Source organism: Cryptomeria japonica, chromosome 11 (assembly GCF_030272615.1).
Source record: "Cryptomeria japonica chromosome 11, Sugi_1.0, whole genome shotgun sequence".
NCBI lineage: Eukaryota > Viridiplantae > Streptophyta > Pinopsida > Cupressales > Cupressaceae > Cryptomeria > Cryptomeria japonica.
The window spans coordinates 472,809,983-472,835,064 of NC_081415.1; the positions used below are offsets into that span (position 1 = coordinate 472,809,983).

The 25,082-nt window shown below is 35.9% G+C and overlaps 1 protein-coding gene across 1 annotated transcript; it reads left to right on the forward strand.

The window, feature by feature from the left end:
* Positions 1 to 19,092: 19,092 nt before the first annotated feature.
* LOC131045977 (uncharacterized) lies at positions 19,093 to 19,566 on the forward strand. Its single transcript, XM_057979609.2, has one exon. The coding sequence runs from the start codon at positions 19,093 to 19,095 to the stop codon at positions 19,564 to 19,566; it is 474 nt and encodes a 157-aa protein (XP_057835592.2).
* The last annotated feature ends 5,516 nt before the right edge of the window (positions 19,567 to 25,082 follow it).

Sequence of the window (25,082 nt, forward strand, 5' to 3'; positions counted from 1 at the left end):
TCTCCTACTGACCCACATGGTCATTTGTCCATGGTGGCTGATAAAATGCAACCATGACAATGCCTTACATCAAATTGGGTCTCATTGACTCACAAACCTATCAACCTATTACGTATGATCATTTTTACCTCATGGGTGATAGATGATATTAGGCTCTTTTAGGCTTCATTTGTGTCTTTGGGTTCTCCTACACCATGTAATATGCCTAATTATTATATTGTGGTCTTCGGTGATGAGTTTTGTGCAAGTTAAAAGATCCGATAATAATGTTTTTGGTATGAACAATGTATAATAGCCATAGCGTGTAGTGATTCTCTTTTGAAGATCTTGCAGATTGATTTTGGTGAGTGTTTTTATATTGGAGGATGATGAGATGTCATGTGGGAAGCCCGTGGACATTTTATTTTGGTCTGCATATGCTTTAAAGGTGGATTTGAGCTGACTCATTTACACATTTCATCTTTTGTGGTGTTATTGAAGTCGACATGAAATGGTTCTTAATTTGTGATGCAGATATATAAGTTCGATTGTAATGGGTATTTTTGTTTGTGGTGGTAGTGTGCCAAGTGTGCATGAATGATTGTGCATAGTTCCATGTGCACAGGTGTTAGAATTGTGATCCAAATTGAAGCAGAATATCAGAATAGAGCAGAGTTGTAGAATTGAGTAAGAATATGTTTTGTTCTTAACTAGAACTATATCCAGGCATTTACTGATGCTACTTCATAGTTCAAACTTCATTGTAATTTCTTACAAAAATTTGTAAGGCAATGAGCTTTCAGAGGTTGTATCCCTTATTTGTAATCTGAGCAATGAGCTCTAGGTAGTATGCTTGAATGCATGCACGTTTCCTTTTGTAATAAGTTTATACTTCTAACAGAGTATACTAATATTGTGGGTTTCAATCCTACCGTATTTTTTCCCTTAACTGGGTTGCCACATAAAAATATTGGTGTTATGGTGTTCTTATTCCTTGCTTTGTGTTTCTGCATTTTATTTATTTTTAATATGCATTAAGTGGTTTATAGATCTGGATAACTAAGTTGAAATTGCAGAACACTAATTCAGCCCCCCCTCCCTCTTAGTGTTCCTTGAATCCCTGATTACAACAATAAAAAGGCATAGTAAGTAAGGTAGTTGGGATTAAACACCAACACTCCTTGTTAATCACAACTACCATTTATGATAACCAAGTTGTCTCTTTGATGCATACAAATTTCCTTACCCAGTTCCTTAGTGAAGATATCAGCAAATTGATCTTCTGACCTACAATGTTCCAAGTAGATTTCTCCATTGTTGATTAGCTCCTTGATGAGATGATACCTAATGTCTATATGCTTGCTTCTTTTGTAAAAAATTGGATTCTCTGACAATGATATGGTTGGGTTGTTGTCACAATAGATCTTTGTTATTTCTTCTTGTTTATGCTTCAATTCTTTCAACATTATTCTCATCCAAATCACTTGACACACTACCCCTATAGTTGCTACATACTCTGCTTCAACTAATGAAAAATTAACTATTGGTTGTTTCTTTGAAGCCCATGATACTACACCTAATACAAAATGAAAAACATAGCATGAAGTGCTCTGCCTATCATCTATACTCCTTGCATAATCAATGTCACTGTTTCCTATCAGCTTGAATTCATTTGACTTTGAGTAGAGTATTCCATAGTTCTTTGTTCCACTAACATATTTCAAGCTTCTTTTTCTAGCTTGCCAATGTGAAACTTTTGGAGAACACATGAACCTTGAAATGTGACTAACTCCAAACATTATATTTGGCCTTGTGGTTGTTAGGTACATTAGACTTCCAACAAGTTTTTAATACAAATTTGGATTTACATCACCTCCTTTGTCATTTTTACACAACTTAAAGCTTGTCACTATTGGTGTTGGGGCTGATTTGCAAATTATCATATTGAACGTCTTCAAAATATCATTTGCATACTTAGATTATGAAATGAATAAAACTTTAACATCATGACTTACTTCAATGCCAAGAAAATATCTTATTAAACCTAAACCAGTCATCTCAAATTCATTTTTCATAGCTGATTTGAACATGTCAATTGATAAATCACCTATACATATCAATTCATCAACATATAAGCATACAATTATGATTTCACCTTTTTCATTCATCTTGGTATACAATATAGGTTCACTTTTGCACCTATTGAAGCCATAAAGTAAAATATAAGTGAATTCTACTATACCATACTCTTGGGGCTTGTTTGAGTCCATAGTGTGCCTTCTTGAGCTTGTAAACGTTGTTTTCATGATCCAAAATCTCATACACAGGTGTCTACTCCACATAGATCTCTTGTTCTAAGAAACAATTTAAGAATGCTGATTTCACATTAACTTGATATAATGCCTACTTGTTTTGAGCTGCTATGGCTAATATTGTCCTCATGGTGTCTAAACGAGCTACCGGTGCAAATGTCTCATTGTAGTCTACTCCAAGCTATTGTGAATAACCTTTTGCATACACACACACACACACACACAAACACACACACACACACACACACACACACACACACACATACACATACACATACACATACACATACACATACACATACACATACACATACACATACACATACACATACACATACACATACACATACACATACACATACACATACATGCACATGCACATGCACACACATACACACACATACACATACACACACACACATACACATACACATACACATACACATACACATACACATACACATACACATACACATACACATACACATACACATACACATACATGCACATGCACATGCACATGCACATACACATACACATGCACATGCACATACACATACACATACACATACACATACACATACACATACACATACACATACACATACAGAGACACACACAGAGAGAGAGAGAGAGAGAGAGAGAGAGAGAGAGAGAGAGAGAGAGAGAGAGAGAGAGAGAGAGAGAGAGAGAGAGAGAGAGAGAGAGAGAGAGAGAGAGAGAGAGAGAGAGAGAGAGAGACAGAGAGAGACAAAGAGAGAGAGAGATGGTAATAGATTTTGGTTATACTCTTGATTTATAAGTTTTTGTTTCTATTGTGTGTGAATATTCATTTTTGATATGAGGTGTGGGGGCACTTGTGCCTCTTAGACTTTGATTGACTGCATAAGAATAGATCCTCCTATTTATAAGGAGATTCTTGATGTTTTTTTTGAATAGTTACAATTGCTCTAGATAATTGCAAAATGATATGATCTTGTTGATTACTAATATTTAACTAATTTTAAAAATGATATTTTTTTCCAAAACCTATAATCTGGATCATAACTCTTAGAGATCCAAAACCATCTCAAACATCTGGAAACTATATATATGAAATATAACTTAATCTATAAGGAAGTAAATGTCTATATATAAATGTCACTTACACTCAAATATTTACTTCATGTATATAATCTAAGGAAGATATAGAGGGTATGAGATATATAAGGAGGTGGAGAGAAAGATGCAAAGATAAAGAGACATATTTTTTCTTCTAAAAAGTGTGTTATAACATGATTGTGATATAATGTGAGTATGTAATAGAACTCACATTATTATTAGTTTTGGATATTTCCAACTCTTTTGGTTTGATACCTTGCTTTGGACATCCAACTTAAATGGTTGGAATTATATGTCAACAACCCGCACATGTTTTTAAAGATTCTAAAATAACAAGCGTCTTCATCAGTTTACACATTTTTTAATGTCAACTTTCAAAAAATAACATAGTAATGTTGAGCTCTCTCTTAGCTTTCCAACCATATATTTTTTCTATACTTTAATAATTTGATTTTGGTAGTATCTCTATTTTTGGTAAAAACTTACATATGGTTTTTTTGGTTTCGTTTCTAACTTATTATTTAAAATTTTAAACAAATTATATTTTTACAAGCTTAACTCTATTATGAATACATTCATTTTTTGTAATTTTTAATAGTTTTTTAAAAAATTAGGGCCTGTGTAGATGCATTATTTTTCAAGGATGTATCCACTTCAAAAATGAGTTAAAAATCATATATTCATTAAAAATTAACAAAAAATTTGCACATAAAATACATGCTGCTAGCATCTTCTAATTAGTAAACATGGCAAAGGTGAGTGATGATGGAGATGAGGAAGCAAGTGATGGTGAATTTGGGGATGTAGGGTTCGATGAGGACTTTTGTGGTGACAAGGAGGCAAGAGATAGTGGTATTAGGGCTTCCAGGGTTTGGCTTGAGGGAGCCATGGGATTCAAGGCTTTAGACAAGGCTTCTTTCTTTATGTTGGGGTTTCTATTGGTGGCCCTCACTGCTCTATTTTGTTCTCTTTTTTCTCATGGCATTAGCTTTTTATTGGTACACTAGTCTTGTGGGCTTTGTTTGGTTGTGTGCCCAAAGTGTTGGGTTGGAAGTGTTGTGGTGATGTTTTTTTAAGGACATTGTCCTCTATTTGAGAAATCATTTTTTTTGGTTTCAGGGGTTGGATCTATTGTCCTTTGTTTCTTCCAACATGGGGGCTCTTGGTACCCATATCTCTAGATCTCAGAATTTTTAGGTATTGGTTGGGGATGCCATTTCATTTCATATTTAGTGTAGTGGCTTCTCCTTCCCTCGATGTGGATATCTTGGGTCCCAAGTTCTATTTGGTTGGGGTTTTTTCTTTGGTCTACTTTGGCAGCATACTTTACTTCTAGTTTTTCTATTTCCTCACCTTTTGAGGAGCTTTCTTATCCATCCTACTAGATTGTTTGTATAGGATTTTTAGCTGCTCACTCCTCTACTATTGTAGTCTTGGTGTTGAAGTGAACCCTCGCCAACCCTCACCTCTCTCTCCTGTGAAATCAATGTTCTTGATTGCCCATTATGATGGATAGGGTTTTTTCTTCCTTATTGTTTGTTGGGGTTTCTATAGTTAGTGGGATATAATTTGGCTATATTTAGAGGCATATTCCCAAGGTCCCTACTCCTCCTCCTCCTATAGAGGTTTGGGGATCTATGTAGGTCTGATGGTGTTCCTTTGGAGATGTTAGTATTTGGAGGCTATCTTGGTTGGTTTACTTATGGTGTTAGGGTGATTTCTTGAGGATTTTAATACAATGGTCTCCACTTATGTGATACTAGATTATTGGGCTTATGTTTTGATGGGTATTATGTATTCAAATAGGTTTCTTAGTATTGTCAAACCTATAGAGGTGGGTTCTGTAGTGGACTTTCTCCTCATTACATCAATGGATGGTGCTCTAGGTTCTGGTAAGTTTCTTGTTGTTGATGATCCTATTCAGGTGGTGAGAATAAAAATGGGTTCCTACAAATCACTTTGTATGGAGGTCTTATCAAGGTGGAATTCATTGTTGGTTTCTTTACTTAGGTTTGTTGTTTTGCAAATAGAGGATTTATAGAGGTGGCCTTAGATGTTGTGTTAGTAGGGGTTTTAACTCATAAATGGTGGTGTTTGAAAGGAAGTAGTTTTCTAGTAAAAAAACAACTTGAGAGGGTTTCTTGGAAAAAGTTATTAACTTCTCTCCTATTGGTTTGGTTGACTACTCTCTTTTTAATTTGTTATCCTAGTATCTATTCCTTTCTCTTAATCTCAGCTAAAATTTGGTTCTCTTTTTTTATTTTCAAGATTGATGTTGTCTATCTTGGGGTTTTTTGTTGTCCTTTTTCTTGGCTTCTTTAGTCACAATTCAAGGGGTTCTTTTTGAAAGATGGTTTGGGATTCCTCCCTAAAACTACCAGGTCCTAAAAATGAAACTCTAATTTAAGTTTGGGACCCTTCTTCTTGTTGGATAATTGCTCCAATCAAAATCCTAACTTTTGTAAATATGTCTAGTATTTTTTGGTTTTAGTCATCTCACAACTTGTGAGATCCCTCTTTTTTTGCCATGTTGGTTGTTATGTAAAGATTTGGTCCGTATATCCTAGTTTACCTAGTCAAAGTTTTGCTAATTTTTTATCAAGGTTATTTGATGTATTAAAAAATGTTAACATTTTACTGAAGTACTAATGTGAAATCACTACCCAAAATGCCATATCTCTCCATAATAGAAAGTTTGGATGAAATTGGTTGATAAAATTCAAGACATTTTTCATGCTTTATATTTATTGCTTCTTCATGTCCACCATCATCCTTAACCTCTTGCAAATGTTATCACAACTATCAATGATTCTTTGAATGAAAATGAAGGTTAATTTGGGATTGGGAGCCTCTCTATTTCCATATGTTATTTTATGTTTCTATTTTACTATGTTCATCTAGTTTTGATGATTTTTGTATTGCTACCTCTCTGCTCCAATGTTTTTTACTGTAAAGGGGAAAATTTGATTTGGCAATTTGCAACATACAAGGAGAAATCACCGAATCAATTTTTGCTTTGGGGGAGGAATTCCTTTAAATTCAAAAGAGGGGAGGAATTGACTAGATTCAGTCACAAATTAGATAAGGACTAAATACTTAGTGGATTGATTGATTATGATGTGTTTTTCCCTCTTTTGTAAGTTGAAATGCTGATTTAGGGTAAAGTGTTGAAATTGAAGACAAAACTAATAAAAATAATGAGCTACAGGTTTGAGATTTTGTCATGCACTTGGACCTAAGTAATATAAGGTTATTCAGATCTACCCTGTGAAAACGTCTTGAAAAAATAGGGACCGTGACACAACATTACGGTCCTCCAAATTTTCTGCACACCAAAAAGGGTTATTCTATCTTTGTGTCTAAATCTTATTATGAGAAGTACAATTGTGCACCTATTTCCTACACATAGAAATAAAGGGAAATAAGTTGGGAATAGGGGCTTGCCTAAGTCAAACCTCGGTTGAGGAATCAACCTTGAATGAAATGTTGCAAATACTGAAATAAATAATGGAAATGTATGCCTTAAATATGCAATGATCGATAACAATGTTTTGCTTCTTGAAGCTAATCACATATGTTATATGAAATGGCATGAACCATGACAAAACCCTAATCACACACACATTCTTGCAAATGAATGATGTAATATTGCTCCACAATTGATAGATGAATAATATATAGCCTTGAAGACCTCTAGAAATGCTTGAATGCTTGATTTCTTGAATGTATTTCTCATTGCCTTCTCTTTGTATTCACTCTTATTGTTGCCCTATGCCCAAATGAGAGGGGAAGGCCTCCTCATATACTTTCCTATCATCAAACATATTAAATTTCTGACATAGGACGACATAGGGAAGTAATTCCCACTCAAATTTTGGATGGAGCCTAGGGTTCAAATTTGGTCCCAATTAGGGAGGACCATTGCATGGTGTCGTGGTCCCAGTGAGGACCAAGGTGCAACACCTTCGTCCTACCCCAAATTGGGCTATAATTAAGGGGTCCCCACAAGGTACAAGATGAAAATATGACATCTATTGCATGGTAGAGACATAAATAGGTCCTGATCAAGCATGAGGATGAGAACAATAAGGTGAGGGCCCCAAATAAGGTCAAAATTGCAAAGGGTGAAATTTTAGGATGCTATATTTATCCGCCACTTTAGCGGGAGTATGAACTTACAAAAATACTCATAGTAAAGTACAAGAAACAGAAATGAAGAAGATGAGGAACGTAGAGAAATATCACAAGGAGTATAAGATATCGCTATTTTCAAGGAATAAAGCCCCTAATCTTAGGATCTTAACTCACTCAAACATATGCAAGGGCACATAACACAAGCGTTTCTAGTACTAAAAACAAGACCTTAAGTCAACTAGCCGAAGAGACCTTGATATCAAAATGTCTCAACAACTAATATTATTCTTGAAAGAAAATGCCATCTCACAAACACAAGTGATCACCTAAAAGAGAAAAGAAAGCATCATCCATGAACTATCAATAATAGAGCTATGATTTCATGAGAGGAAGAAGAGAGAGAACATGAATACCTGCTTGATATGTTTATCTAGGTGATCCATGAGAACAATGATGAGAGAGAGAAAGGGAACATATATACCTCACCCCTAGATGTTTGCATCTAGGTGATCCATGTTATGAAGGAGAGTAGGAATATTCTAGCTCTATTCTACTAGTTCCACTCATCCTCATATGTGTGTGCAAGTGATGTTTGGTTTCAATTGTATAGCACCCCATTTAAGAGTTTGTTTCCTCTGGTTTCAAGTGTTCTTCAACCTGTTTAAGACATGTAATGTAGATGCAAATGCCAAGGGACAATTGTGTGTGTAAATATCAAGGAGCTAATGATAGATACATGTCTAGTTTCAAGGACATCCCATGTAAGAGATTTTCTCTGGTTTCGGTGATGTGTAACCCCATCTAAGACATATATCAAATGTTGTATCTAGTTTCAAGTGTGAAGAATCTCGCTCTAAGAGTTTGTTTTCTTTGGTTTTGAGAATGAACACCCCATTTAAGACATGCAAAAATGATATGCAAAAAGTATGGTACAATATGAAACAAAGGTAGCGATATGGGTGCCCCCTCCCCCATTAAGATGCCAACATAGCCCTATGTTGATGTCTTAAGGAAACTAGAAACAAGGATACCTAACCTTAAACACCATGGAGATATCCTTTAGGACTTTAGGAAACAATTTCATAAATCGAAGATAAAGAGGGAATAGTCTTATAGAAAGGATAAGATAGTTGAAAAAGAGATATCTTGCAACAAGTGTAAAGGAGATCCTTGGAGGAGAATTCTACCTCCAAAACAAGTTATGTTGAACAAAAACAACATATTCTACCAAAATAAAGGAATGAGAACAAGAATTCATACCTTCCTCCTATTGCTAGGTGAAAGAGATTCTTGATGAAGGATGACACACTTTTTGACACAATGCGAGGGGTAAGTCTATGATAAATATGCATCACCAAATGAAGAAGAGGTTGTAGCCAAGGACTTACACCTCTTATATAAGAGATAATCCTTGAGAAAATAATAGCTTCACACAAGGAATGACACTAAGTCATGAAACAAACACTACTCATCAAAAGAAAAGTAGATCCTTAGAGAGAAGAGAGGAGGAGAAATCATTGCCCCCCCAAGTGTAAGGACAATAGTAAGAATTACACAATTTCCAAAGAGAGATTATTCATAAGAGACGTACTATTTCAAATAAAGAATAGGTCCTAACAAGGGACACACATGTACTCACATGAAGGATAATTCTATGTAAGAAAGGACAACATGTTATGAAAAATGCAACTCAAAAGAAGAGGCAATCTTGAAATAGAAAGAGAGAGAAGAAGGATCACAAACTCCTCTAAGGAGAGATTATTCATAAGAGACTTACCATTTCAAACAAATAATAGGTCCTAACCAAGGAACAACATGTGCTCGCATGAAGGATAATTCCATGCAATAAAGGACATAAAGTTATGAACAATGCAATCCATAAAGAAAATAGTGAAACCTTTGAAAGAAGAAAGATAATATTCTTGCCCCCCAAGCATAGAGACAAGAATAAATAAACTATTATGTTTCTCAATAAGTATGATTGCACTTGAAATTGTACCACCATGAATGACAATGAGCCCCCAATAGGTAGGCTAACAATGCAACATAGTGAGGAGCACCACCATGAATGACAATGAGCCAAGGAAGAAGTAGATTCTAAGGGTTGAGCAGTCTCTAGTCTCCGATCGGGCTAGAGGATTTGATCTCACATGCATGAGGACCCTAATGCAATCAAAAATTACCAAGTTCACAATTTTATGACACTACATTTAGCCCCCACTTTAGCGGGAGTATGAGTGTATGCCAATACTACCAATAAAGTACAAGGAAACAAGATTGAAAGATTTTTACTACGTAAAGGAGACAAGATGCACCAAGCCCCCAGTGGACTTAGGATCTTACGAATTCGATTGAAAAAGTAAAAGGGAAGATTGGGAAGGGGATAACCATGATTGTAAGTGAAAAATTTCCCCTCACTATGAGCGATGAAAGAAAGGATACTAAAGATTACAAAGAAAAACAAAGTTCACTAAGTAATTTTAAGTATCAAGAAGGAAAATATGAGTGAAGTGTATGCCCCCATGTTAAAGCGACTGCACATGCCTTATCGGGAGCGATTGCTTTAAGGTGGGATACACCCAAGAGAGAGAGAAGAGAGGAAGCACGTTATCATAAGGATTTATCCCCCAATCAAGGAATAAACCCAAGGATAATAGACACAAAACACAAGGTACCAGGTAGTTTCACTTTCCTCCGGGTCAGTATGTTGTATGATAACTCATGTATATCATATATATATGTGCATATAATAATAATCATTCCCCAAATAAGGACACTACCTTAGAAGAAAGGGAAGAGAGGATGTTTTTTGAGCCAACATGAAAGAGACCAAGAAAAGATCTCAATGATTTGCATTGTCCCTAAGTAGATATTTAGGGAACAATAGAAGAACAGGGATACACATAGATGAATGGTCACAAAAGAGAAAGAAAGGAGATAGAGAGAAGATCTACAATGATAATATTTCTAATCTAGCATGACATCCGCCTCCTGATCTTGCTGATCACTATTTCAAGAAGGTGAGCAACATGCTAGAGGAGAGACATTGAGCATAGAAGATGGAGCTATCACAAGATCCAGACAAGGACTATGCTCTTGTTGTAAGTCACTTTGTTCAATTCTAGGAACTAGGATTAGGGTTTGTGAAAATTCAGTTGATAAATGATTGTCCACATCAACATATTCACACTCACTATCAGAAGCATTAGGAATTGTATTGTCATCATGAATAACATTGTCACCCATTTCTTTATCAAAGTTTAGAGAAAGAGGAGCAAGAACATGAATAGGAGTAAAACCATTACATGTTTTGTGCAACTTATGATTTGGAGATGTAGGTTGAACATATTTCTTAGGAGAAAAATGAATCATGTCAATTGTTAGAGTCTGAGGAGATTGAGTATTTTGAGGGATAGCTTCACGAGCTTGAATAGAGCGTCTTCATCGAAATTCTCTCACACAACAATTCTAATGAGTCTTAGTGAAAGGTTGAGAAGGAGGAGGAACACTTGAAGAAGTAGGACTGTTTCTCTCCTTGATAGATGAAGGTTTAGGTTGAGGTCTTTTTAGTTGAACAAGAGGAGAAGCAAGCTTCTTCTCTCGATAAGAAGAGGAAGGTGGAACTACACCATAGAAAGGAGGTATGGTAGGTGTAGGGAGAAGCCCAGGTCTATCATGAGGAGGAGGTATAGGTCTAACCTTAGGAAGAATATTGTTGTTATTCTTAGAAGAAGGTATAGTCACATCCATAGGAATAGGTTGACGATCTTCCTTAGGAGGGGGAATAGTTCTATCTGTGAGGGGAAGTACCTCATCTTGAAGAATAATAGGAACACCAAGTGTTCAGGATCTAGGTTGACTTAAGGATAAGATCATATCTTTCTTCCATTTTTGATAAGATTGAAAAAGAGAATCGCTCCTTGATGGAAGAGATTGAAATTGTTTAGGCCAAGAGAAATCAATAGGAACACTAGGGCTTCTTTCAGATGGACAAAATAAGCTATGGTTCACAGTTATGATTTCTCCATTGCGAGGAAATTTCACACTTGTGGATTAGAGAAGCAATAGCCTTCATGGAAGATAGCCAAGGATAGCCCAACTTCACACAAAATTGCTCAGAAGAGGGTATGATAACAAAGTCAACATCCATGGATTTAGTATGAACTTCAACAAGAAGGGTGATATAGCCAATGGTAGGACAAGAGAATCCATCAAATAACATCACAACCACATTAGAAGCATCATATATTGGTTAATGTAATCATAAAGTAAAAAGATGCTCTTCAGTTATGACATTAACCATGCAAGAGGGAACAATAAGGGCACCATGGAAAGGTATATCCTTAACCTTCGCAACTATGTATAAAGGGCCCTTAGGTGCTCTAATGCTCTCGCTAGGGTCAAATTTAATACAAGGATTCTTAGGCGTATCTTTTGTTTCTACCATATTTACCAAGTTCGGAGCAATAGAGGTGAATTCTTCAGAAGAGAAAGGATAACGCACAATCTCTATAACGTTAGAGGTATGAGAAGGCAAGGGATCAGTGAAAATATTAAGATTTTGATTAGGAGGAGCTACTAATTTATTCCCTTTATCATTCACATCTGCCACATATATAGTTTTATTATCAATCAAATCTTGAATCTTATTCTTCAATGCAAAACATTTCTCAGTATCATGACCAGGCTGACGATGAAATTGACAAAATGAATTGTTATCAAAATAAGGGGATACAAGTTTAGAAGGATCAACTATTTTTATATGAGGAAGTTTGATAATATTTCTGTGTAAAAACTGAGACATAATACTATGTAAAGATTCATTCAAAGAAGTGAATTGTCTTTCTCTTTGGAAAAATTTAAAAATAGAAGGCACACCTGTTGTCGCATTCACATTGTGGTTGTTGATTGTATCATTAAAATTGATGAAGCTTTTTGTTGGTTTGAACTTCACAAATGGTTGTTAAACACTTTCCCTCTTATCACTCAGAGCCATATGAGTGGATAGCTCCATTTGACTCACAACCAGTTGATAATTGTGGAGTGTTGCGCAAAACTGCGGAAAGAAAGTAAACTCAGACAAAAGAATTTTGCCCCTGATATCTTTTTTTTAAATTAGAAATAAAAATTCTTTGAATATCATTATCAGGTACATGAAAATAAATTTGAGCACACAAATGCTTATATCTACCAATGAAATCCGTCACTTTTTCTTTATCACCTTATTTACAATGCATTAAATCAGTCAAAGTGATTTTAGGACCAATGTTGTTTTGAAATTTTTGGATGAAAGCATTTGCTAGTTGTTGAAAATAAGTGATAGAATAAGAAGGCAAAGAGAAATACCATTGTAAAGCCTTATCTCTTAGTGTTCTTGTCAACAATTTTGCAAGCAATCTTTGGTCATAAGCAAAATCGGTACATAAGGTTTGAAATGTTTTGACATGCGTAAGAGGATCACCTTTTCCATTATAGAGTTCTAATTGAGGGATCTCAACATGTTTAGGTGACACGAGTTTAACAATACCAAGAGAAAGTGGTCTCGTAACATCAAAGGTTGGCCAACTAAACTTGGATTGACTCATAGAAGCAATTTGTTGCTGTAAGGAAGTCATAGTTTGAGCAAGATTGTTAATCGTCGCTTCGGTAGAAGAATTGATATTAGACATAGTTAATTGAGAAGGTGGTGTGATATTATTGAAAGAAGGCGTGGACTAAGAATAAGGTGGATGGACATTATGATAAGTAGGCATAGGTGATGATTGGGTAGGAAAAGGGACAACTAAAGGAGGAACAAAGTTGTTGAAGGAATTGCCCCCTTGTGTCACATTGATTGGTTGAGGGATACGAAGAATACTTATGGAAGACATAGGTAAAGATAGGGGATTAAATGAAGAAGAGGGATTTCCCCCACGACTAATGGTTGTAGGGATGACATTTTGAGTTGATGTAGCCATGATGTTAGAGGTAAAAGTAGGAATACTAGTCATAAGAGTAATCAAAAGAATTGAAGGATTGACTTGTGTTGAAGGTTATGAATAACCTAGGGTTTCGACACAACTATTGATATGTATGATATTAGAATTAATAATATGTTCAATGCCACACAATATATCAATTCCATTTTTATCACTTTGAAGCACGCATTTAAGACCTTCAATTAATGGAAGAGCTTCACTATTAAGGTATTCTTGGGACATCCATCGTTGAAAGTTAACAAATTGATTGTCCAATGTGGAAAGTTGACCTATAGAGACCCTAGTTAAAGCTTCTTCTTCATCATGGGATTCATCAATGGGGTGAATAGGCACATGATTAGGATGGGAAGAATTAGCACGATCCTCATTAAAGAAGTTACCCAAATTAGGCTCCATCTCCTTGGTAATTAAACCTTGGGAGGCCTTAATTCTAATACTTCATCTAACATGGATAGTATAAGTAGGACTAATAATGATGAAACTCATGCACTAGAGGGAAAATTTGCATTTTCAATTTTTGAACAAAGCTTACAAAATTGATTAATGCAAAATGTAAGAAAATACTAATTAAACAATTTGAACTTTGTTGGAAGAAGAGGATGACACAATTTCCAAAAATAAAAGGAAATTGGAATTTTAAAATTAGGGCCAAGGGAATACCACTTAATTTTAAAATCAAGGCAGACTATAATTAACCTCTTAATTTTAAATTTTTTCTTGAAATTTGAAATGTTGAATTTTGGAGGTATTTCCAATTCTAGAGGGATAAAAAATCAACAAAATTAGCCAATCTTTTGGATTTAAGCTATTAAATACAATCATAACAGTCTCCCGAAATTTCAGGAAAAAAGCCGAGGACTGTGGCAGGAACACACATGGTTCAACCAACTTTTTCAAAATTTTCAGGGATGAATATTACGATGATTTCAAAGATAACCCCCCAAAATTGACAAATTTTACAACCTTTAGATGGGCGAAATGAAGGTTCAAATGTAAAAAGAGGACCCTATTAGGGTTTTGAAGAAAAAGAGGAATTGAATTGCAAATTTTAAAAAGGTCAAACCTAATGGATAGGGACACCTTGGAAAATGTTTAGAAATTTGGGCTTGAATGAAATTGATTGAAATTTGTACAAAATCCAATTAAATTTAAAAAGTAGGGTTTTATGACCTAATCGCTTAATTTTGAAATTTGAATTTTGGGAAAAAGGAGGGAAATTGAAAATTTAAATTGTGAGAATGGAAACAAGTCTGAGAACAATTAAAAATTCTGAAAATTAAATGCAAATCCAATTTTTGCACAAGTTCAAGATGATTTTTGAAAATTTGGGTTTTAACAAGTAACCTCTTAATTTTGTAAATTTGATTTGCAAATTTTAAAAAGACAAAAAGGAAATTGAATTTGATAAACACAACAATTTTTAGATCTAAGATAACCACAAGAAATTTTTACAAATCACAAGTTCAATTTTAATTTTAAAAACTAGGGTTTTTAATGATTTAACCACTAAGTTTGCATAAATTTGAAACTTGCAAATGAAAAATATGCAATTTTGTTCAAAGGAAAGCATTCAAGACAACGAGTTCACCAAAATGTAATGTGACCAAAGTGTATTGGTGGGTAAAAAATGTGTGAATGAGAGATCAAGAGGAAAACTACCCTTTCCCTCCAAGAAGAGATGAGAGTTTCACTACAGATTTCCCTTCAAAAACTTTTCACCTAATTACATTGGAAGATGAGAGGAGAATTCACTAGATTCAATCTTCAAAGAAAAAGATAGAATTCTAAGTGAAACTGGAATGATAAGCTAATCCCCCTCTTCCTATTTGAAATGGAAAGGAATTGATTGAATTATGTAGTGCAAAAGTGACGAAGAACTGATTATAACTTGAGATTGAAGTATGGGATGAAACTATGCACCTATATCTAGCAGTAACTTGTCGAGACATAGCCGCCCCGCAAATTTGAGAAAAAGTTGCCCAGAGCGTGGTGGGAATGTACACGATCCTTTGAGAAATCCACAAAATGAAAAGAGTTTTTCCACCTCTGTAAATGGAGCTCGAATCCAAAAGTACAATTGCGCACCTGCAACCTATATACAAAAAAGAGAGGAAAATGGGTTGGGATTGGGGGTTTGCCTTTAGGTAAACCCCAGTTTTGGAATTAACCAAGTAATGAAAGAAAGTACTTGCAAGTAGATGTAAATGAAAGACTGAAATGTAAATCACCTCAAGGGAGGTTGTGATAGCAATCTTTATAGAAATTCTTGTGTGGAATTGGATGTTGGAATCAATCTCCTCTTCAATGTTTGAATCTTTGACTTGAATGTAACAACTAGCCTTGAAGGGAGACTTGAGAATGCTCAATGCTGGAAAGGAATGCTTGAATGATCTTGAATGCTTGATCACAATTTTATCCAACTTGACCAACTTACCCAAATGAGAGGGAAAATGAAACTTAAATACATGTCAATTAGGGTTAATGAAACTAATTTTCATCACATGACCACATCAGGGAAGTTTCCCGCTCCTGCACAACCTACAATGCATGCTTTAGGAAAGGTCCTGCCCCAAAATAGGGTGGGGATGGGGGCACCGTGCCCCTATCTTGGGAGGGCAAGGGCACCACACCCCTTTCCTAGGGGGGTTAGGGGTGCCACACCCCTGTCCTACCCCTTTCTCTAGGGCAGAGTGTAGACAGAGTGGTGTGGAGACCAAGGGAGAAGCAGATTCTAAGGGTTGAGAAGTCTCCGGTCTTTGATCAGGCTAGAGGATTTGATCTCTCATGCATGAGGACCCTAATGCAGTTGAAAATCGCCAGGGTCACAATTTTATGACACTAGAGTTTCTTTCTTTGTTTAGGGCAAAGAACAGAGATTAAATTGGCATGAAGAAGATTTGACAAAATATTTTCTTGCTATAATACCATATTGGAATGAGAAAGTGTGTATTCACTAGACAATGGAGGAGAAAAAGTAAGAGGTTGGAAACCTAGCTTTTCATTAGAAAAGTGTGATTTCTAACGACTTTCAAGAATTTGTGGCACACATTCTAAAACTTTTCCATTGCATCCATGTGTAGGATCAAGAGAAGGTTTACTCTTAGGTGGAATTGGATTGAATTTTAAAGAGGCCCAATCAATTTCTAGACATGCTTTTAGACAACAATTTTGATTATCAAATTCAGGTATATTAGATTTTTTGGAAAAAGAAGGTGTGACATCTAAGGATCCCCAATCATCCTATAAGAGATCTTCTTTAGGAAATTCTTTAGTAGGAGATGGTGTACTTTTCTAAATTGGAGAGAGGATTGTAGGAACTAACAAAGCACATTGTGCTTCAGTTCATATGTTTTCATCAGTTTCCAAAGCAAACACTTCATTATTATATGTGTAAGGCATTGCATGATAATCAAGAATAATTTTTGGCTTCTCAACAATATGAATGACATTGAATTGATCTTTGTTAGGTTCTTCATTTTTTGGAGAGAGCATTGAAAACATTATAATTATGAGAAATAGCAACATCCTCTTTCTCTAAGGTATCTTTGTGATTAAGACAAACATTAGGAAAGGGACTATCATATGTAATTAATGCTTCATCTTTAGGGGGAAGGTTATTGAAATGAATAGAAGGTGAAGTGATATCAAAAGAATTTTCACTCATTTCAACTTCTTTTACCATAATATCATCCTCTTTCACCAAAGTACCCTCACGAGGGAGGAACATATTTAGAGAATAATCCACACCATTCTCCAATGGTTCATCCCAAATAGGGAGATCATTGAGAGAAGTGTTAAAAATATCTTCTTGCATCAATGTGTCCTCTTTAGGGAGAGAAACTTTGGGAGAGGAATTATTGAAAGGCTAATAAAGGGGGTTTTCATATATCTTAAATATTTTTAAATTAACAACCTCCTCTTGTAAAAAGAAATTTAATATTTTTCCAAATTAAGAAAAGGAAATTTGCAATGAAAGAAGTGAATGCAATGAGATAGATTTGAAAAACACAATTGAAAAATAATGCAATCCACAAGTTGACTTTAGAATTATAAATTAGGGTTTTTGTAAATTCAACCATTAAATTTATATAATTCAAATGAGATCTAGGAGGGAAAATGTGAATTTTGAATTTTGAAACAATCAAACAATGCAAAATTTTGTAAAAATGATTGTTCAATTATTTAAGCAAATCAGTTTGAAAAGATAAAAAATAATTGTGATATTTTATACAACCCCCTAGTAAATTTAAATTTAAAATTAGGGCTTTGTAAAAATAACCTTTTAATTTGCTCCTAAGAAGATATTTAATCCAAAAAAAAATGGAGAGACTAGCTTTGCAAATTCCGTTGGCCATTAATGTCGGTTCAGGAGGAATCTCAGGAAGAAAGAATGGGCAACAACTCAAGGAGGAAGAAGAGATGGTGGTAGACTTTCGGGTCGAGTTGGAAGAAGATAGCCAATTCTAGGAAAATCATGCAGTGATCGCAAGGATCATCGGCCTAAACTGACCAAGAAAAAAAATTAGACATTGGGTGGAAGAGAAGTGGGGAGACCACATAGTCATTAAATTCATTCCAAAGGGGTTTTTCGTGGTGCTCTTTGAAAACCACTCGGAGAGAGACCGTATTCTTAATCAGGAGAACTGGTTTGTAGAGAAGTATGCGGTGTACATACAACCCTGGACACCTAACTTCAACCCCATCCCTTTGGTGGTTTATTCAAGCCCAATATGGGTATATCTATATAATCCGCCAATTGAATATTGGAGTGAAGCCTACTTGGAGAAAATTGATAGGACACTCGAGACGGTGCTGGAAATCAATTTCGATGATGAGAACAATTTGTGCAAATCAGTCAAAATTAGAATAGTGTTGGTCAAAAGAATCCTAGAAAATATCACACTTCAATCTGCTAATGGTTGTTGGAGACAGAAGCTAGAGATTGAAAGAGAGTTTCGTAATTGCTCCAGGTGTGGTAGCAAGTCACATGGTGTAGGGGATTGTAGATTGTTTGTTAGAAAAGCTAGGAATCCTACCAAGAAACCTGCACAACAGTGGATGAGGAAACTAGAGAAAATGGTTATGAATTGAGTTGATAACCAAGAAGATCAATCTCTTCAGCAAAAATAAAAAGAACTATCTTCGGCGATGTGCGGGGGAGTAGACCCGCATTTAGAGAATAGGCAAGAAAAGGCTCCTCTAGAATGAGTAGTGAGAGGGGAGTCCTCCAGACAGTCTGAGATGGGAGCCAAGGAAGGAGAAGAGGATATGTTGTCCCCTAGAATAACTAAGTTTAACAAAGGTTTATCCGATACAGAGTTTGAACTGGACAAGGATATTAAAGAGGATTTATTTCAGGAGGATGCCTTGGATAATGTGGATCTGAGGTGTATCAGTCAATCGGCGAACATCCTATTGGGAAAGGCTAAAGGACTCAGACAAAGGAGAAGCAACCCTCAAAAAAGGGAAGAATGTGCCAAAGAGCAGGGAATTGTCAACGTTTTCGATTTTATGAGGAAAGCTAAGGGAGAAGGGCTCTCCCTTGGCAAAAGATGAACATCACCACATGAAAAGACTGGATTAACAAAATGGAAGCATCTATGGGCGTATGGGTGGTAGATTATGTCCAACATAAGTGCAACCCAAATAGTCCAACAAGGTGGAAAAGGATTGGTGATATGAAAAATGCAAATAGTGTGAAGGTGGCCGAAATCCTCAAAAGCAGGATTGTACACATGGCAGGTGGAAATGACACCCTCATATGGAATGCGGCTAAATCAGGTTCCTATAAGGTTAGTTTAGGATACAAGTTACAAAGACAGAGGCAGGAAGATAGAAATTGGCCTTCTGCCTTATGTTGGGATAAATGGGTGTTACCCAAAGCTGGGGCATTTATTTGGATCGCCTTGCATGGAAGAATCCTAACAAGCGACAGATTGAAATTAGTAGGTATAGCAGGGCCCAACAGCTATTGCCTTTGGAAAAATGAGGAAGAAACAACATATCACATTTTGTTCAATTGTTCTTATTCAAGGAATTATTGGGATTGGCTGAAGATGTAGCTACAGAACTATATGGTATATAACTATACATTTAAAGATTTCATTTTTGCCTGCCCGATGGGGGGTAAGCATTCAAAGTGGGGGAGCTTGTGGCTCACTAGCCCATCATTGGTGGTTTGGCACATGTGGAAGGAAAGAAACAAGAGGATTTTTAGGGAGGAAGAGATGGATGTCAATATCCTGCTCTATAAAATCCAAGTAGCTATAGAAGAAATAATTAACGGCAAGATTTTCATTAGCAAATTCAAATACTACTCCAAATGGGATATGGAGATGGAGCAAGCTTGGAAACTTAAACAAAGCAGTAGCCATACTCAAGGAGGTAAATCAATTGAGTGAAGAAAGGTCAAGTGGAAGCCCCCCCCTAACAGATGGAAAAAAATGAACTTCGATGGAGCCAGTAAGGGAAACCCAGAAGCTTCTGGTTTTGGTGCGGTAGTAAGAGATGAGGAGGGAAACTTAGTGGGGGTAGTATGTGGCCAAGCGGGGTTTGTTTCAAATAACATAGCAGAAATCACAACTTTAGAGGAAGGGCTAAAATGGATAGCAGCAAATGATATCAAGAAGGTGGTGATAGAAGGGGACTCAAAAGTCATCCTTAGCGAGATTATCAATCATCGGTTTACAAATTTGCGTTTAAATGCCTAGATTCCTAGAATATATGGGCACCTTGAAAAGTTCACAGACTATCAATTCCAACATACATACCGCGAAGGTAATAAAGTGGCAAACCTCCTTGCTAATCACATGATAGCTAGAACATTGCCAGTAGTCATATCACCTGCAAATGCAGAGAATAGAGATATCCAACAAAGATTGCTTGAGGATAGAGCCCATATTCCTAGGGCGAGAATAAGTTGAAATATATGGATTCCTTTTGTTATTGGGGTAAGAGGGGTACGCTCTTATCTACTTTTCTCACACGGGTTGGCAGTAGTCTACGACATCCCCATTCTGGTTTTGAAATCCTGTGAGAGGAAGATCCAGGAAGTGGTAAGGGATTGGAGGATTCTAGAAGATCAAGGCCTTTATATAGCAAAGAGAAGGTAGCACAGAATGTGGTTTCCCGGTTAAACAAGGTGGTGCACAGATTTGTTCTTAGTTTCCTCTGCCGCGAGGAGACATTGGAAGCCCAGTGCGAACGTCTATTCGATATAGACATTGAAGGGAAAAGAGCTATTCAGGGAGTGCTTGACGATGCATTCAGTGAAGAGAGGCACTGGTGAGACAGATACGTCTATGAGATCATATTGTGCCTTCTGGTAGATGTCCCGCCGTCAAAGGAAGCTTGGATGGAGAAACTAGAGGGATTTGTGAGGGAAGAAGATGTGGAAGCTGTGGGGGGAGCAGTGCTAGAGGTGGAGGAGGAGTGGGCCAACATACTGGGCCCTTATTTCAACCCAGCGACCAATCTCTCTGATGAGGAGTGTTCGGACCCAGAAGATGAAATTTGTCTCGCAGCCGAAGCTCTCAGAATGAGAAAGTTTGAATTTATGGCGAAAGCATGCGAGGTCTTCTGGGTTGGAGTTAGGAACAAAGACTTGGGTCCTTTTAGAAGGATGATGATGAAAGAAGATGGGTGGTTATCAGAAGGTAGTATTGACAAGGTGGTGACCTTAGGCATGCAGGCGACCACCATCCTTAGGCTAATGTAATCTGATGTAGTAGTTTGTTTGGATCGTTTGGCTATCGATCATATGTAAGATTTCCTTTTGATGAATATAGGGCGCTATCCCCGCCTTGATAGCACTTGATGAAAAAAAAAAAAAGTAAAAAAAATATCCTTTTAATTTAAATTTAAAATTACTCTCTAGGGGACAAAAATTTAAATTTAAAATTATGGCATTGTAAAAAAAACAGAACCTCTTAAATTTAAAATTTAAACTTAAAATATGATGTTGAAATTTGGGAATTGAAATAATCATTTTAAATCTAAAAATTAGGCCTCTTTTAATTAACCACTTAATTTTAAAACTAAAATTTAAAATTGTCCACAAGAAATTTAAATTTAAAATTAGGGCCTTGTAAAAAGAACCTCTTAATTTTAAATTTAAAAATAGATCCAAGGTTGAAATTTGAAAATGATGAATCCAAAATTGGGAAATGCATAGTGTTAATTTAAATTTAAAAATTAGGGTTTTTTAATTAACCACTTAATTTTAAAATTAAAATTTGAAATTTGATCCAAAATTGCAATTTTGAATTTGAAGCAAATTTGAAATAGGAAATTCAAAATTTAAACAACCCACAAGCTCAATTTTTAAAATTAAAAAATTAGGGTTTTTGAATAAACCACTTAATTCTAAAATTGAAATGTGAACTTTGACTTGAAAGTAAAAAAATTAATTTTTTAAATTGAAAAACACTCATATTTGAAACAATTAATCCAAATTATGCAATTCACAAGCTCAATTTTGAAATAAAAAATTAGGGTTTTAGTGTAATTCCTCTAAATTTTAAAAATTTGCAATGAAATCAAACTTGTAAATGAACACTTGAAGTTTAAATTGCATATAAGTGTAAAGAGGAAAATTTGATTTGGCAATTTGCAACATACAAGGAGAAATCACCAAATCAATTTTTGCTTTGGGGGAGTAATTCCTTTACATTCAAAAAAGGGGAGGAATCCATTAGATTTAGTCACAAATCAAATAAGGATTGAATACTAAGTGGATTTAATGATTATGATGTGTTTTTCCCTCTTTTGTAAGTTAAAATGCTGATTTAGGGTAAAGTGTTGAAATTGAAGACAAAATTGAGAAAAATAATGAGCTACGGGTTTGAGATTTTGTTGTGCACCTAGATTTCAGGTAATATAAGCTGATTCAGATCTTCCTTGCAAAAATTCCTTGAAAAAGAAGGGACCATGATGTGGCAACACGGTCCTTTGAATTTTCTGCACACCAAAAGGGTTGTTCTGCCTCTATGTCTGAAGTTTATTCTGAGAATTATAATTGTGCAACTGTTTCTTGCACACAGAAAGAAAGGGAAATAGGTTGGGAATAGGGGCTTGCCTAGGTCAAACCCTGGTTGAGGAATTAACCTTGAATGAAATGTTGCAAATACTGAAATAAATTATGAAAATGTATACTTTAGATCTGCAATGACTGATAACAATGCTTTTATTCTTGAAGGTAATCACATATTTTGTATGAAATGGCATGAATCATGATAAAAGCCTTATCAGGTACACATGCTTGCAAATGAATGATGTAATTTTGCTTCACAATTGATAGATGAAGAATATGCAACCTTGAAGACCTCTAAAAATGCTTGATGATGAATGCTTGAATGCTTGATTGCTTGAATATAGTTCTCCTTGCCTTCTCTTTTTATTCACTCTTATTGTTTCGTTATGCCCAAATAAGAGGGGAAGATGTCCTTATATACTTGCCTGTTGTCAAACATATTAAATTTTTGACATAGACTGACATGGAGAAGTAATTCCTGCTCAAATTTTGCAAGGGGCCTAGGGTTCAAATTGGGCCCCAATTAAGGAGGACCATGTCATGACACCATTGTCCCAGTGAGGACCTAGGCACAATGCCCTAGTCCTACCCCAAATTGGGCCAGGATTAAGGGGTCCTAGCAAGGTACAAGATAAAAATATGACATTTATTGCATGGTAGAGACATAAATAGGCCCCGATCAAGCATGAGGATGAGAACACTAAGGTGAGGGCCCCAAAAGTGGTCAAAATTGCAAAGGGTGCAATTTTAGGATGCTGCACTAATGTAATTATTTATATCAATATGATTTCAAGCCTCTGTCATTTTGCCTATAAAGTTTCTTGATGACATACTCATTGTCCACATATTCCCCTAAAACTCTTATTTGACTTCCTAGACCTTCTACCTTTGTTAGAAAATCTTTCATAGATTTAGTCATCTTTACATTTTTTAATTGTTTTTTTCATTGTCTATAATTTTGCAAATTTCATACCTTGATATGCATCATTGAGTATTTTCCATGCTTTATTAGAATGAATAGGGCCATTTATCATAAATATAATTGTTTGATCTATTGCACCATGAATTAGATATAGGATTTTATTGTCTCTCTTTACATTTTGTTTACACTCCCATTTTTGTTGAACATTTAATGCATTAATCACATTTATATCTACTATTTTTAGATACCATTACTATACGATTCCTTAAATCTTTAAATTTGAGTAGGATTTATATCTTGGTACATTAATATGTAATCATCTCCTTCAAATAAAACACATTTCACATACACTTTAGAGAAAAACAAAAACAAGAAGGATGGCTAGCTCTGCAACAAAGGATGAATGAACAGTCCTTGGAAGCAGGTCCGCTCTCTATCCGAGGGCTTCCAGACATATCGAGAGGCCCCCACATTCAATTTCCATTGTGTCACCATTAATGGAGAAAAATAAAGTCGGGGTAGGCAATAAACCCAATGCAAGCACCGCAAAAGGGAGGAAAAATTATCAGAACATCGCCGAAGGGAAGAAATCATTTCGGCAGGCTCTCGAAGGACACTCCACCATATTTCTGGAGGATGCAAGGTTTGAGTCAGAGTCTTCCCAAGATGCAACCACAAACCAGACCCGCAAAGAAGGTGAGGCTACCTCGGTACCTAAAGTTGTCATTAAACCTAATGCTTCCATGGTAGAATGTATTTCTAAGGAAATAACTTGACTTAGGGATTCTGCAATTTTTTTAGCAACCATTGATGTAGATAGAATGTCGTCTAGATAGTATCTGAATAGGTGGTTTCAAGATGTTTGGTTTTCAGAAATTGGCATCCATTTTTAGTTTTGTAGAATGTTGCAAAAAGGATTGTTTCTTATTTTTTTTAATGATAAAGAAACCCAAAAGAAAGTGTTAGAAAAACAATTCTGGAATGTTGGAAATTCTTGTTTTAGGGCTATCCCTTGGAATCCCATTGCATGTAAGGAGGAAATCATGACATTGTCTAACCCTAAATGGGTTATTATTAAAAACATACCACCCTTTTTATAGAATTGTATATCCAAATTTATTGAACCCCTAGGTAAGGTAATCAAAATCGATTCCTCTGCTGCCCTACTACCCCATATGGATGTGAGAGTGCTTATCGCCCTCAACCCTGGCTCGACTCTTCCCTCTATAATTGATATATGCATAGAAAGTCAACTATTCTCTTGTCCTTTAGAGTATTTGGGAGGAATTAATGCTTGTCATAAGTGCAGGAGAAGTGGACACTTCCTTAAAAATTGCCCTCTATTAGCAGGAAAGAATATCACTCAATCCAAGAACACCTCTGCTCGACACTCTAAACAATTTGCCTCCGAGGCCCTCTCAAACCCTAAACAAAATGACTCTACTCCTCTCCCAATACACACTGAACACCCAACTTCCGCCCTTCCGTCCACTCTCAAATTAACTTTACCAATCTGCCACCCCCACCTACCACTGATCCCCCATGCACTAGTCACCAACCTCAAGGCTACTCTAGCCCACCCAGTGCTCCTCCCTCGATAATTGATTCTTTGGCCAAATATCAGA